Source organism: Lepisosteus platostomus, chromosome 11 (assembly GCF_059453375.1).
Source record: "Lepisosteus platostomus isolate fLepPlt1 chromosome 11, fLepPlt1.hap1, whole genome shotgun sequence".
Taxonomy (NCBI): Eukaryota; Metazoa; Chordata; class Actinopteri; order Semionotiformes; family Lepisosteidae; genus Lepisosteus; species Lepisosteus platostomus.
The window spans coordinates 10,147,297-10,163,045 of record NC_142621.1 but is presented as its reverse complement, the minus strand read 5'-3'; the positions used below and the strand labels follow the sequence as shown (position 1 = coordinate 10,163,045).

Below are 15,749 nucleotides of genomic sequence, written 5' to 3'. Positions count from 1 at the left end.
TTTTATGACAAAAAGAAATTGTGTTTAATTTGTTTTTTATATGCAAATACTATGAGGAAGCTGACTGTAGTGCTTTAGGTCCCTTAGTAAGACTCTTATGCATAGTTACAAATTCTGTGTGATGTAATAGATCATACCTATATTACCTAAAAAGCAATCTTGCACTCTTAAGAATGGTTCTGCTAAGAGGATTTTTTATACACAAAAGGGTATGTTTTCTGGTAATAATAGATCTATCTCAATAGCAATCACTATTGAGAGAATGTTTATTGACCTCATGGAGGTAGTGATGGAAGATTCTTAGATTTTGTCTTTGGCTTTAACCTGCTTGTCTAAAGAGCTAAAAACCTGACCATCTGGATAAGGGGAAGTGTGTCCCCTCCCCCACTTTGACTGAGATGAGCCCAGGGGCAGCTGTAAGGGCAATGAAGATGGGACTAGTGAAGTGTTACTGACTCCTGAATGCTGGAAAGGAAAGTCTAGTGACTCTTATTTATATTGAGGAGGGAGCAGATAATTGCTTATAAGAAGGACTTATCTGCTTCCTGAACATTGTAAACTCCATTTGCAGATTAACAAAATATGTAATCATGTCGTCAATACAGTGCTTAGTATCACTTAAAGATAATGTTAAAGATCTCAGTTGTAAAGTTTGCATTTTTAATCTAAAGGTAATAAATCATTAAGTCCTTAAAATTGTTAAATTAACCCAAAGAGGTTACTTTCGTGTTGAAAGAAGGACTAACAACATTTCATCTGGAGAACACTCCTAAAGAACACACGCAGATTTTTGCTTTCTACATTTCAGCATGGAATTAACCTCTGCTTCTTCCTTTTCAGGGTTCACACTACCACAGTCCCCCTTTTGAAATCAGTATAGACTGTTATATAATTTGTGAACCCATTAGAGTGAAACAGAGATAAAGTGTGTATATTTCTGTGCTTTTTTCATACAGCTGATCCAGTTGATGTGCTTAAAGTATTAGAATTTCATAATAGCCCCGAAGGAGTAAGGAAAACATCAGGGTTCTGCACAAATAGAAGAGACTCACAACCAGACACAGCCTACAGTGTCGGAAAACAAGCACAAATCAGTGCCCCAACAAAGCAGCTATTTCCAGGTAAGTAAGACATTACTGTATTATCTGTCCTTTTGGGATTTGTTTTGCTCAGTAATAATAATACATATTTGATTATTTATTGTAATCTAAGAAGTAATTTAAGGATAAGGTTTTATTTTATTTAACATAACATATTGTGAGTGTTTCAGTGCTATACTTCAAAAAGATTGAAATTGGCAAGAAGTACTTGCTACAACTGAGCAGTATTTTCTTTTGAGACTAAAACTTTAAAAGGTGCCATGCCTTTTGCTTAAATAAGAAACTAGCTTTCTATAAACTAGCTATATTATTTTCTTCAGGGAAGGAAATGTTTTCAAAACAATATCTTTGAAGCGGTTTACTACAGTCTAAAGAACCATTCATTTTGGAAAGGGATATACCAACTATCAAGGGTAGAGGGAATTTAGGAAAGAAAGAAATGCCCATCCAATGAAGAATTCCAAAATGGCAGTTATTACATAAAATGCAGTTATTATGTAGCAATCATTCCTTCTGATGATTTTTAAGTTTGAATGCACATTTAAGTATGTATTGTTATGAGTGATAAAAAAAGTTTTGGAAGCTCTTGATCATTCAAAAGCAGACATTAAAAATAAAATCTTTCTATTTATAGATTGGAGAAACAGATTTTAAACTTAATGTATAACAGGCAGTTTTTAAATGAATATATGTTTTGATAATTGGTTGTAATGCAATGGAAAACGACATTCAAGATAACAAATATAACACACAGTTAAGCAAAATTGAAAAGGCCTTGGAACATTATGTGCTCAATGTCTGAATTGTATTATTATGTTTTGTTATCATTAAATATGTCTTGCAGTCATTTTTGTACTGTATATGTTGAAAGAAAAGAGCACAGAGGCTTCCACAGTGTATGAACATTTACTTAGCTAATTATTCAGAATATAGTATGTAGATCGTATTCAAAATATTCTACCCTAGAATACCAAGAGAAGTAGACACACAATGCGTTGTTATTCTTTCCTTTTCTAAACCTGGCTTTCATTTTGAAATACATTAAGCTGGTTTATTTTGGACTTTTAATCACATCATGACAAAGAATCTTCTTTTTCCATTTACTTTTAATATGAATTAAGCTCCATTAGTGTTTGTAATAGTGAATCATTTGGTAGATCTTTTCAATGTGCAACATTCAATCTGCGTGTTTTGCATTTAAAGAGCCTTCTGCCAATCTAACATTTTTTAAAATTACTCTTTCTATGCAATAGGAGGAGTGTTCCCTGAAGATTTCTCTATCCTAACAACAATTAGGCCCAAGGCTGGGTTACAATCCTTCTTACTGTCAGTGTACAATGAGCAAGGAATTCAGCAGCTCGGAGTAGAAGTGGGAAGATCCCCAGTGTTCTTGTACGAGGATCAATTCGGCAAACCTGCCCCTGAGGATTATCCTTTGTTCAGGACTTTAAATCTGGCTGATGGAAAGTAAGTGAAGGAAAACAAAACAAACCATTCATTTTAAACTACTTTTTCCTATTATTGATTTCTCAAAAAAGATTTACAGGCGTCAAGCCCTACTGTACTGTTGTGAAGTTCTTAAGCTTGTTTTCTACAATCTCTTTATAATGCTGTTCATGAAGTGTTTTTACAATATACAGGTGATGCAGTAATAAGCAGTGTAGTTCATATTAATTTCATGGTAGCAAATGAACCATCTGTCATTGAAGTTGATGACTGCTGCTTTGTGATTCCTGTGCCTTTAGATGCTCTTTGTGCTGTCTTTGGAATCAGGTGCTGGATTTGGTTGCCGACTATTTTAAGTAAACTCTTATCTCACAAAGCTAGGCAAAAGCAGATTCTCATGTTTGGAATAACCGTTGATGTACAATTAAAGGGGTTTTGAAACAGAAAACGGAAAAGCTAACACCATCCTATTACAGTTTTTAAAATAGTAAATAGATTATATGCAAATTACAGTTTGCCATTCAGTGATTTTACTGATGAGATATTTCAAAGAAAACCTGTGAATCACGGTAAGAGAGGCTCTTATCTCATTAGCTGATGGTTACTAACTGGGTGTTGTAAGCTTGTTTTCACTCTAAGGAGCAGCTTTGTAATGCACACCAGTAACCAAACAAATAGAAGCGATTGTTATTGTATCCACATATACATATTGTTTTTTTTATAGTCTTATTAAATGTACAATGCTCTTTTTTGTGAATAACATAAAATACATTAAGTGTTTTCATTAAATCTTACATTTACCTGAACCTCTTTTTGGCAAGAGTAGTTGAACAGTTTTGGAAAAATATATTTTCCAGACTAGAATGGGTTTAGAATGCATATCATTGGTACACTCCAGCCTTGCAGTTGCGATATAGGTGTGACTCTACTCAGATTTTAAAAAAAGTTACTCTGCAGGCAGTGGCATTCATGTAGTCTTTTCAAATGATTGCATTTTTTCCCATAAGAAAAAAGATCAATATTAAAATCCATTAAATCAATGCTGTTTTAATATTATTGATTGATGGCCAATAAGCCATGAAATAGTAAATACAGAGATCTCACTTTACAGTTTAAATATTATTGTAAATCAATGTCTTACATATTAAAACTATATACAAAGACTGCCCTTTTCATACTGAAATAGTAATGTGTCATGTATCCTTTTAAAAAATAAAAATGTCCTACTCTGCAAAACAACAAATAGCAAATCGATCATATTGATAACCCTGAGGACTGAGACCATCTGACCTCACTTATAGCTGAGCACACATAATTGCTGCCTGTTGTCTAGGAACTAATGCTCTCAGTAGAGCAATTTAGTGTTTCACTGTCTGGCCGAATTCCAGGAGAAGGGAAAGGGAAGGGAAGGCCTAAATTGCCACTGATCATTTAAATTATTATCAAATTTAATAATTCCCTACGCAGTACACTGTGTATTGCTAAAAATAGGATTCAGCATTTTGGTAGGCTTCTTATATAATTTTACAAACAGAGATGTGTGATAATATTAGTCCTGTTGGTATGAAAGAGTGTTTACTTAGCTAACCAAATAATGTTGTGGTAGCATGGTAGCATCATAAAAATCTGAATGTTAGTAAAAAAACACTGTGGCAATGCCTATTTGTAAAACTGCTGGGGGGTGTTGAAACATTCTTGACAGTGTTGTCACAGCCAAAATGTAATTTTAACATCACGCTGAAGCAGTCTTCAATTGTCATCTAGAGATTTTGTAACATTCTGACATCTTAATAATATTTATGGATATAAAACAAGTGATGCCTTTCTAAAATATACACAAAGTGTCTCATGTTTTTGTAAAATGGCTAAATTTCATTTGAATGTCTAATACAACCAAACTGCTTTCTCCCAGTAATAGAGTAAAAGAGTTTGTCTAAATTAACTAAAGTACAACCTTCCATCAATATTTGGAAGTGCTGTTATAACATTTTGAGTTAAATGGGTTTTATAGTTCACTGCAAACAACTTCTAAACAAGAACTTCAAAACTCAAGATTCAAGATTCTGTCAATTCTGTCAACCAAAGCTGGGAATGAAGTGCCAACTTGTTATTCATGTTTTAATTTCCAACATACGTTTTTAGTGCATGATTCAGTTTTAAGCATGACAAACCAAATTTGAATAAAGCCTAATGGAACACAACAGAAGGTTTCAGTTCATAATTTCCTCATCACTAACTTTGAGCGATTCTATTTTCAAATAATTTTAAAGTTTAAAAACGCTTCATAGAAATCGTAACCTTTCTGAGTGCAAACGCAAAAAGCAGATTACAGTATATTTAAGGAAGCTTTGTATTTCCTTGTAATGTGATTTTTTTTAAGAACACTGTTAGAGGCTGTTCAAGCAGGGACTTTTGGTGAGCTTATGTTCAATGGCCAGTAATTTCAAGAGCTTTGAAAGTCTCACACCTGGACCGCTGTAGATCTTAAAGCAGGTACCGTGTTCTTTTGCAGCCTTGAACAATAATGTAAACACCTACAAATAAAATAAAGACACATTTCCATACTGGCGTACTACAGTGTTACTATCTATACATTGAAGGCATTATAAAATAATTTATTAGCTTCTCTATAGGTTTGTGTTTTACAAAAGGAAAATGTTTTTTGAAAATGATACATATCTTTTGGTGTCCCTTTGATGATGTTAGTAATTAATCATGTTTTAGATAATTTAGGGGAAGTTATACTGTACGTGTATTGCACTTTCTAGAGTAATGGTGATTGAAATGCTTTAAAGTTAGCGATGATTTTTAAAAACAGGATACCTGTAAATACAGAGATGGAAATGGGATGCGACTACAGAAAATTCAGGCTATTTATTATGGATGTTTTAGAAAAGCTTTTTCACGTGAAACAATCATTTAAAATACTTTAAAAATTAACACCAAACAGTTTAGCTCTCAATTTGTTTTGCTTCTGGGGACACTGAGAAGTCATTATCTGGTACTCTTTTTTTCTTTAAATTGCTAATTTGATTTATTTCTGATAACATAATAATCCAAAGGCTTATATGTAAACATGGGTCTCTGGAACTCTTTGTGACACACTTCCTACAATGTGCATCGTATCTGTCACACTGAATAACCCAGATGAAGGATTTGGTTTTCTATTTAATGAGTTTAATCCAGTGTTGCAAAGGCCAGAGAGTGGGGGCAAGAATGCAGTGTACCACTCCTGGAATGTATTATTTAAATGTAGTAACAACCTGACCTGCCTGGGAGGTAGGTGTTTGATTCACATGCATTGCCTGTTAACTCTTCGTCTGCTACATGAGTTTTGTTTTTTGAGCATGGTTTTCCTCTTCTTTTCAATTTGAACAGGTGGCATCGAGTAGCTATCAGCGTTCATAAGAAATCTGTAACCTTCATTGTTGACTGTAAAAAGAAAATCACAAAACAACTCGGCAGAAGTGACCATGCAGTCATTAACACAGAAGGCATCACTGTTTTCGGTACCAGGATTCTCGATGAAGAAGTCTTTGAGGTAATGCAATACTAAATTATTCAACTTAATTAGACATATGCAGGTTCCTAAGCTAAAAAACATCAGTGGAAAACTTCAGTACATATCTATAGTATGTATTTTCCACATGGTATTGTGTTATATTTCTTGTATGGACAGAAATAGAATGATTAATAATTCTAAAGTGAAGATTCACTATCATGCTTGTAAAATTGCCAAACACACTATAGCATGATGTACTTCTTGGCAGCAGTCCAATTAGAAAATGTAAAACAATGTCACTATGTCCTAGACATTATTTTCTCACAGAGTACGTTTAAGAGAGAATGTAGCACAACACATATTACTGTACATAAATGCATACATTTCCAAAGCCACTGATTTAAAAAGATACAGCTGAACATAGGGTGAAAACAAACAGGTCTTATTAAATTAAAAGGCCTGTATTTATTCCAAATAATATTATTTTGGTTAATTTGTATTATTCTATTCAAGACTTTTTGTAAGTAAATATTGCCATTTATGTAAACCTCTAATAGACCTGTAAAAAGTGTAGATGTAGTTACTCTGAAAATGATTATTCTGGGGGAAAAAGCTTCATTTGAAAGACATTAACAAATTTTTAAACAAAAAAAGACCGAAAAGGTAAAGTATACAGTATATAGCAAATATAACTGAGACAGGTATTTACCATATTCATTTTCTATACAGTATGTGCATATTTAATTTCTTGCAACAAAATAATATTGGGCTGAAGCACAGGCTACAGAAGGATGTACCTTGTAATTTGATGTGAAAATATTTTCAACAGCACTAATCAAAGTTTTTGAAAACCAGTAAGAGCTAGTAATTATTACTACATCCAACCTTTCCTTAACATACTTAAAATAGCACTATATGATACATTCTATCCTGTCTGATGCTATTTTAATTATTGTATTATATATTTGATTGTACGTTTAAATGCCTAACTGTTGTGGGAAGTCTCCCTATGTACAATGTGCTATTTGTATTTGTCATACAGTTTTTCACAACAGAAAATAAGGACATAAATATCTAATTAGGTACAAAAATGCTTCTACTGTATGTACAACTATATGTTATTTTTTTCCTTTTGATTTGTTTCTTCTAGCTTTAATTATGACATGGGTTTTCATTGCCAGGGGTTCTCAGTTCTTTGTTTATTTGAAACCATATATATTCAAATTCATTTTTATTCCTACCAGTGTCCTAGAGGTGCAAAGGTAATTATAACAGAACATTGGAAAAGCTTTCAGCAACATTGAAGCTTAACAATATATTGCAGGGAAATTTGATGCATCTTTGTGGAATGCACATTAATAAGAGCTGTGTCTTAAATGTTTGCCTTCAGCTAAAAAAAGACCTGAAAACAGCAGCTACTTAAACTATATCCCTGCCTGATGAATTTTCAATCAACAAAAGTAATCATTTTAATACTACACATGAAGCCCACACAATGAAGCCTGTACTGTAGGGCGTTTGGTTGTGTGTGACACAAATGTGAGGTTGTAGAAGGGCCTCTCAGCATTAGTATTTAACTTTAACAGTAGATTTTAAGCCTCTCAATCTTCACTTCCTGTCATGATTGCCCTCCTTAGCCTGTAATTAAACTTACTTAAGGCAGGACGAGCACTAAGGCTCTTGGATTGCTCCTAAACAAAATCATAAAGGGAGTTTAAGGTTTTCTGTACCATTGCAATGAAGCAAGTTGGTTCAACTATTGGTTTGCCTTTTGTTTTCCAAAAGTTTATGTTTGTAACTGTTTATTACAAATTCGGTTAATTTTTTCAGTTGTTTTTGTTGTTGATTGTCTGTACAGGACTCTTCTTTTTCTAAACACCACAGAAGAAAATAAAAAAAATACAATTTAACAAGCTTAAAGGATTTTAGAAAATGAATAATAATATTCAGAGGTAGCAAAAGAGTTTTAAAAAATACCTAGATAACTGAAAGAACTAAAAGAAAGATAACAGAAATTCCCTTGCTGTGACACCTTTGTCTAAGGCCATTATGAAAAATCAAAAGAAAAATATTTCATTATTTGTAATATAATCAAATAATTATTTGATTTGGTTCATTAGTTTTATGAGAGAAAGAATGTTAGTGTGATTTTATATTGACATGAGCTGTTATCTTTTAAAAAAAACATACAGTATTTAGGAAACAAGAAAGGGGTGCTTATTTCCATAGTACTTGTGCAATATAGAAAGATAAGACCTTAACCACTTTGGATTGTTTTCTGGAGTGCTGTAAGGAACATACCAAATAATTAACAAATCTGTGGCACATTATGGCAGTTGATTTACTGCAGGAGAAAGTTGTATGGGACATCTTAAATGTTAGTGGGACTGTGGGCAGCAGTTTTATATTACTTTCAGACCACAGCAAATGTGTTTGTCATCCACATAATTACAGCCTAAAATTCGCCAAAATCGTACTTGCTATCCAAGGTAAACAAAATGTTCATAAGTCTAACAGCTAAAGTGACGCCAGTTTTGAACTTCAATACCTATTTAAGAAAGTCTAGAATGTGTACTAACGCCACAGTCTAAACTATGGCTTTATATTACTGTATGTTTCTCTTTTTTTTCTGAGAGCTTTGTGTTTTCATGAAAATATACTGTACTTGGAAAGACAAGCAAGCCAAACATTACAAAGACTGCACGAGCAAAGCTTGGCAAGCTAACAGACTTGAGCCATTTTTGATTGCTCAAAATAGCACCACAGTCTACGGTTACTATTTGGTGCAATGCATAGGTTAGCTGTCTGTAGGCTGGAAGTAGTAAGAACAAAACCAGACATTGGCTTTACAATTATGTTAAAATATCACGAAGAACCTAGAACTAATGAGAAGTTCTCATTATGAATAAATCAGACTTGATGGCAATGTGTAGTGGCTTAAAAGATTGAGTCTGCTGATCAATTTTGAACATGTTTTCTTTGAAACAAACAGAAAAATGAAGAAAACTTTGAATGCTCACTACAGAAGAAACTGTAAAGGATGAAGTAAAGTGTCTCAGAGATAATAGAGAAACTTTTAAATGATGAGAGGAAAATGACTGCTGTATTAAATAATAATAAATAGAAAAAATCTATATTACAAGCACTTCACGCCTTAAGGCCTGATGTTATTCTAATAATTGTACTTGGGAAAAACGATGGTGTTATTCAGTGACCACTAACAAAAGTCTTCCAACTGTCACTCAGAGGTGATACTAATTAACTGGGAAATGCTAATATAGCACCTATAAATAAAAAAAGGTCAACAAAATTGAACCAAATAATTATAAACCAATATGTCTTATATCTATGTAAGGTTAGTATGAAAATTATCTTTAGAACTAAATTAACAGATCATTTGTATAGCAATGGGATTTAGAGGACAGGCAGGATTTTGAAAAGGTAAGTCTTGCTTAATTAACTTTACATAGTTCTGCAAACAAGGTTCAGTCAGCAGTTATCGTTACAGAACCTATGATATTGTATGTCATAAAGTGCCTCATGAGAGTCAATTGTCAATTGCAGGAAGTAGGCTTAGAAGGAAATGCATGCAGAGCTTGATGAAGATGCTTGTGAAAAATGCAAGCAGAATGTTAGGATATACTTGTTGTAAACTAAGTTATGGAAGCCGATAGCCTGTATTTGTTCATGAAATGGCTGGATGAGAACCTTGGATCAGTTTATAGTTAACACATAAATATTTTAGATGTGCTGAATGGCTTCCTTTTGTTTGAAGCCTTTCTTGTGTTGTGTTTTGTACACTTCAACATTTCAAAAATATTCTCAGCTGAAGACCGAATCATTACCATTTCAGTGAGACACTGATATTTTTTTTACATCTCAACACACCTCTTTCACTTTGAGTTCAACAAAATTATCCTAATTTTACCAAATTTTCCATTGATATTTTAGTAGATTTCCCTCTTCTCTCCTTTTACAAAGGTGCATTTTTCACAGAAGAAATGTTCTCAGTGTGAAAACTTGGTTTGGGTGTACTACTGTACCAAATCTTAGATGTACTGTAACATGATGCTAAATCATGGAAGAATCCTCAGTGAATCCTAATGAATTCTTTGAATGGGAGAGCAAAGACAGTGCAGTTTGATCAGCCTGCAACACTCCATATGAGGATATATCCATATCCCCAGGGGGATAAATACAGTAAAGTAATTTGAACTGACTTGAATTTTGGCGATAGTACTGTATGAATAGGTAAAAAATCTGTATTTGCTCCATAGCTTGGAAGTAGGAAAATATGATCATGCTTAAAAATAGCAGCTGTTTAAAATGCTGAGAATTACTGGCTTTGGATGGAAAGACCATTTAAAACAAATCCAAAAAACATGCCTTTTCACAGTTATCTGCTCTTATGTTTCAAAATGTCTTGTCTGTGTACTCAACCAGATTTGAAAAGAAGAGAGCTCAGCCTGGGTTCTAGACCATTTACTATTTATTGTTGAAAATGAATACAAATCTAGATGTGTCTCTGTTGAGTAAAATTCTGGATGAGGATGTTTAGTTCTCTTTGATGTATATTACAGGTAATGTGTAATGACAGAAAATTGTTTTTTGTGGGTTTTTTTTGTAAGCTCATCCTATAACAATGGAAAAGACTTGTGATCTAGTAGTGTGAGAGCAGAGCTAATTTTTTTTGGCTCTGTTACATTTTGGCCTCATCCTCTTTGGCACAAGTTCAAAACCAATAACAGCACAACTTTGATCTTTCGGCTAGTAAAATACTGTATTCATTCTAGAAATCTATGCTTCACAGAATATTTGACAGTTTTTAATTTTAAACAATAATATCAAGTTAGGTAGCCATTTGTAAAGGTAACCAGCTATCAAAGTATTGAAAAGAGTTTCTAAAGATAGAACTATTTCTATACCTCAAAATACAAATGTTTACCATGCATTGTTCTGATAAATGGATTGTATGCATACCAAAATCGTTTTTGATGCTAGACCTCCTCATATCCTATTAACATATGTACCTCAATTTTATCCCTACCAACTTTCAGCTGTGAAGGACACTTCATGAATGAAAGTCTTTCATTTCAACTCCACACTTCTTGATCCCCAGCTCAAGCCCCCTGTAGAGAGAAAGCCATGAGACCAACTATTCATCAGAGTTTTGACATTTCTCGTCAGACTTATAGATGTTATCCCCTTCTCCTCTGTTCTGCACTCTGTGAAACATGCTTTACTGCTTAACTGGTCCCAGTAGAACGATAAGATATCAGTTGACTGCTCATTGCATTCAGTTTGGGGATTTGGTTGAGTTCAGTAGCCACGGCAAAGAGGATGTGGGGAGATATTAAAGTCAAAACAGCTATTGAAGTATGCATTGTGAGTTGCTGTCTGGAAATGGCATTAATATTCAATCTGCAGATGGCATCTGTCTGCCCTCAATACTTAAAAAGAAACTTTATCCCTCCTTTGCTCACAAAGGCTGTATTTGATGAGAGCTGAAAAGTCTGGAGAGCATAAGCCTTTTTGTTTTCCTTAGTTGTCTGTGTCTTTACTCTGGTTCAAAACATAAATCTCCACTTCCCCTGCTTCATACAAACAAACAGGAAGTCTCAGTATACTGGAGGTTTCAATATGAGTGATTTGTGTAGCTACTGGTTCACAGCTGAGGCAGATGTAGTGCATAATACCTTTGATTTCTTTCACTTATCTTTTTGTAATTAACCCCAAGATCCAATTCTCCAAACTATCTTGCAAAAGAGTTAAAACAATCATGTTGTGCACAACAATTATTTGGATTTTTCTAAACTAAAAACTGTTTCCTGACTTCCACTAATATATACCCTTATTGCACTTTAAGGGATCTGATACTGATGAATTTGATACTTTGAATTGTGCAGAAGAAGATAACAAGATAAAAGAATACGTAACATTAATTTTTCATATTTACATATAGTACAGAACCTATAGTTTATTGTTACTAAGTAACATTTTAGTAATGAAGGTACTATACAGTAAGTATATTACTCTAATGATTAAGCCTGTCAGTGACCACAGTGCATTCCACTGCATGCTACTGAACTATAGCAAATTCAGCTTTGACCCGTGATAAAATCTTGACATGCATATTTCTACCATCACCTATTCTGAATGGGGGTACCTTCTAAAAGATTGCTCCAAAATCATGGTAGCATTATTTTAGTAGAGAAAATGTGTACATACCTACAGTATTTATTGGTTATCTTAGCTCAAAGGCTGACAGAAATTTGTAATCTATAAGACAAAAATTGTACAGTACTTAGTCATTACCTGGAGCACATTCTTGGTATAAGAGTTTCAGCTATTCTTAAATTAGTATAAACTATTGTCTAGTATCCTGCTTGTTTTTAGCTCATGCCCCCAATTGATTGTTATCATACAATAAAATTCTGCCCTTCCTTCATTAACTTTCTTTTCTTTTGTTACATTTTTAATAAACAAAACGAAATTGATATTTATGTTTACATGTAATGTGTTCTTCTTCACTTCAGAGTGTAGTATTAGTGAAGAAGTATGCAAAGCTAATAAAAATTGCACCATCTTCATTGTACTATATAATGTTATCAATGGTGTTTTCGAACATCCTGTATGTTTTCAGCTTTCTCCTAGTTCCTTGTGGTGTAGGATGGTATTGAATACATTTATCTTTTTTTGTGCATTCAGAGTTGATCTGAATTACAGGCTGTCCTTCATCTAACGTTAAGGCTACTATATCTATAGTTAAGGCATGTCTACAGGAAGATATTCTTAGCTATTGTTGTGACTGTAGGGCATTTTATTAATTTGGTAGGTGTTGCCTCAGGCTTAGCATGTATTAGGGCTTGCCAGGTGTCCATACAGACTTGACCATTTTAAGAAACCCGCATGTACTCTCAGGTAATAATTCCAGAACTTGCATATGCTGGATCATCATAACAAGACTGTTAGCTCCACATTTCTGTTGGGACACTTGTTTTCTGTTGGAGAGAAACTAATATTAAATTAGGTAGCCATGTATTTTTAGAAATGTTTTAGGGAGTTATTTGTATAGAAAACTGGATGTAGAAATCAGTCCTCTCTTGTGCTCTCTCCTCATCTCGTTATCTGTTTTAGGGTGTATACAGCATATGGGGTATACTGTATATACAGAGAGATCTCTCAAAAATAAATATTAATTGGATATTTTTAGTTTGATAATTTGGGGTTTATGACATGGAACCCCATGTTGGAGGTAATGCAAGTTAATAGATGAGATTTTGAAGCAAAAATATTTTTAAGAAGCTACCAAAAAATGTACTACTTTTCCTTTTAATGAGAAAACGGTATTTTATTTAATTTGGCAATATACTGTATTACAGGAAATTATGTAATATCTAGAAATGTTCTGTATATTACTAATAAATTAATAGTACACAGAATTTAATTTTATTACTCTTCTTATTTAATCCTTTATCACTAATCATTTGAATTATGCATATTTTTGTTTTAAATAATGAAATTATGGCCTTTTGGACTGTAAAATATGGTTTACTTTATATTCCATATTATGGGAATCCTGAGCTGATTAATTTCTGTTGGCTCTATAGAAGTTTGCGATCTGACAGCAGGTGTATGGATGACAAATGACTGGATGTCAAAATTATTTAGAGTTTGACTTGATCTCACTAATTTCCGAAAAGAGTTTCAGACTTGGCATACACAGTAAAATGCAATTCCTGTTGTGCCAGTGCTGGCTTTCATGGTCTGGTAAATATCTGAAGCATATTTAACTTGAATATGATCAACTAAAAAGGCATGCTTGTAAAAAAAACAGTATTATTAAAATGAAAGGCTATGTGCAATTTGTACAGGAGTCAGTGGCTCTCAAAAAATGTAGGATAGTTACTTTTCTTCTTTCTATAGTTTTTTTTTCCCACTGCAAAGTCTTGTGGGTGGGTCTATATTCCTTATAGCATGCGTAAATCTCACCTTTTGAGATGGTGTAAAAGAGAGAGATCAATGTATCTTGCATGACTCCAAAATTTTAAAATGTGAAGAGACCTTCTGTCCTTCCTGGCTAGGAATCTCATCCATGTTTGAAGTGTTGCTTGTTTTATGTTTCCTGTCAAGATGTTTTCAAACAAACTGTGCTGTTTTCACCTGGGCTTCGAAAGGCCTACGCAACAAGTTACAACATGCTATCTGTTTCCCTCTACTTATATGAGCTTCTTTATTCAGCTGTTCTCAGATATGACCTTTTGGCTGCACTACACACACATTATATACAAAATAAAGTAGTTCATAGAAGTTAGACATATCTGTTTGTGTCTTGTATTTCAGCTAAAGTTTTAATATACAGTAATCATGCAAATATATATTTATAGTCATTTCAAAAATTCTAGCAGAGGATTTGTTCCGAAAATGTTATAAGAAAACATCTAAACTAAACGATTTAAGTATTGTTTGAGATATATTTCTATTCGGTCTGAAAAATAAAGCTAAGACTGAAATGCTTCCCATTATAAAGAAAGAATTATATGTTAATATCCTTTCACAGTATAATCTTTAGTAAAGTAAAGATGTAATGTACTTATTTAAAGCATGAATAGAACAATACAGCATTTAGAAATGAATCTGGATTTATGATTAATAGTAAAAGCTTTAAAATTGTAAATAGTGTTAAACAGGACATTTTTTCAATTCAAAGTAATGTTCAGCATTGTAATGGTCTGTAAATTGTAGGAGTTCTGAGTTTCATTTATATATGTGTGGTAAACTTTTATTAGTGAAAGTCCTAAATACATGTTCTGAATTCCTAGATGAAATAGTTTATGGTAGGGATGATAGAGTGATTTAATTCTCAACATTATTGTTGAGATTTGAGTTCATAGCTAGCATTAATCCCTGCCTACTACCTGTTTTTTAGGATAGAAATATGGCACAGTTTGTCATGGTACAGTAACACCATTCTACCATCCCCACTGCCACCTTTAGTGTAGCAGCCCTTTGTTTTGTTGTAGCTGGTTTCACACTTGTTCAACCTTATGGTTAGTCAGTCATCCCTCAAACCAAGTGGGTTAAAGGCATATACTGTATATCTATAAAAGCCTTTTCTTTTTCTCAGTTGCACTGTTGGTGTCTATGTGTATGTTCCCATTTAAGCTTTGTGATCTTTATGTAATTTAGCTTTCTTTATATGAAAAGCTTTAAATTAATACAGTATGCTCTTTGGCAATGCATACATATTCAGTGACGCATAGAATGATTATGGAATAAAACTCTGTTTTTAAAATAGAATCAATTCTACTTTCTCCTAGATCTGTATAATGGAAACCGTAATACTATAAAATAAAAAAGGCGGTTTTGGCGACAAGTACAACTTACTTGTCTCACTCGTATATTACATTACATTAGTCATTACAGTGACTAGTGAGCAGGAAGGGCAGCTTCATGACGCAATTTGTCCAACTCTCGCTCTAGCTGGTGGTTTGCGACTGTGGTAATCATACAGTCCTTTCACATAGTTTGCGATTTTGTGCTTAATTCAAAAATTGTATTCTTCTCTATATCGTCAATGCATTTATTTTGTTACAGAGATATTGAGAAATTGGGACAGTAGTTCTCCTTAAACACTTTTAAGACTGTTTAAGACTTTTTGAGCTAAATGCAGTTTAAAAATTTATCTTTAAGCTATATTA

General features: G+C 33.3%; 1 protein-coding gene across 8 annotated transcripts in view; it reads left to right on the top strand.

Moving 5' to 3' along the window:
- The window catches only part of col11a1a (collagen, type XI, alpha 1a), a 106,652-nt gene that overhangs the window by 6,643 nt on the left and 84,260 nt on the right, over positions 1-15,749 (top strand). For all 8 annotated transcript variants that reach the window (XM_088598359.1, XM_088598356.1, XM_088598364.1 and 5 more), the window contains exons 2-4: positions 957-1,121; positions 2,354-2,567; positions 5,925-6,087. In XM_088598359.1, coding sequence (XP_088454485.1) covers positions 957-1,121; positions 2,354-2,567; positions 5,925-6,087 — 542 coding nt within the window. The remainder of the gene's footprint in view (positions 1-956; positions 1,122-2,353; positions 2,568-5,924; positions 6,088-15,749) is intronic.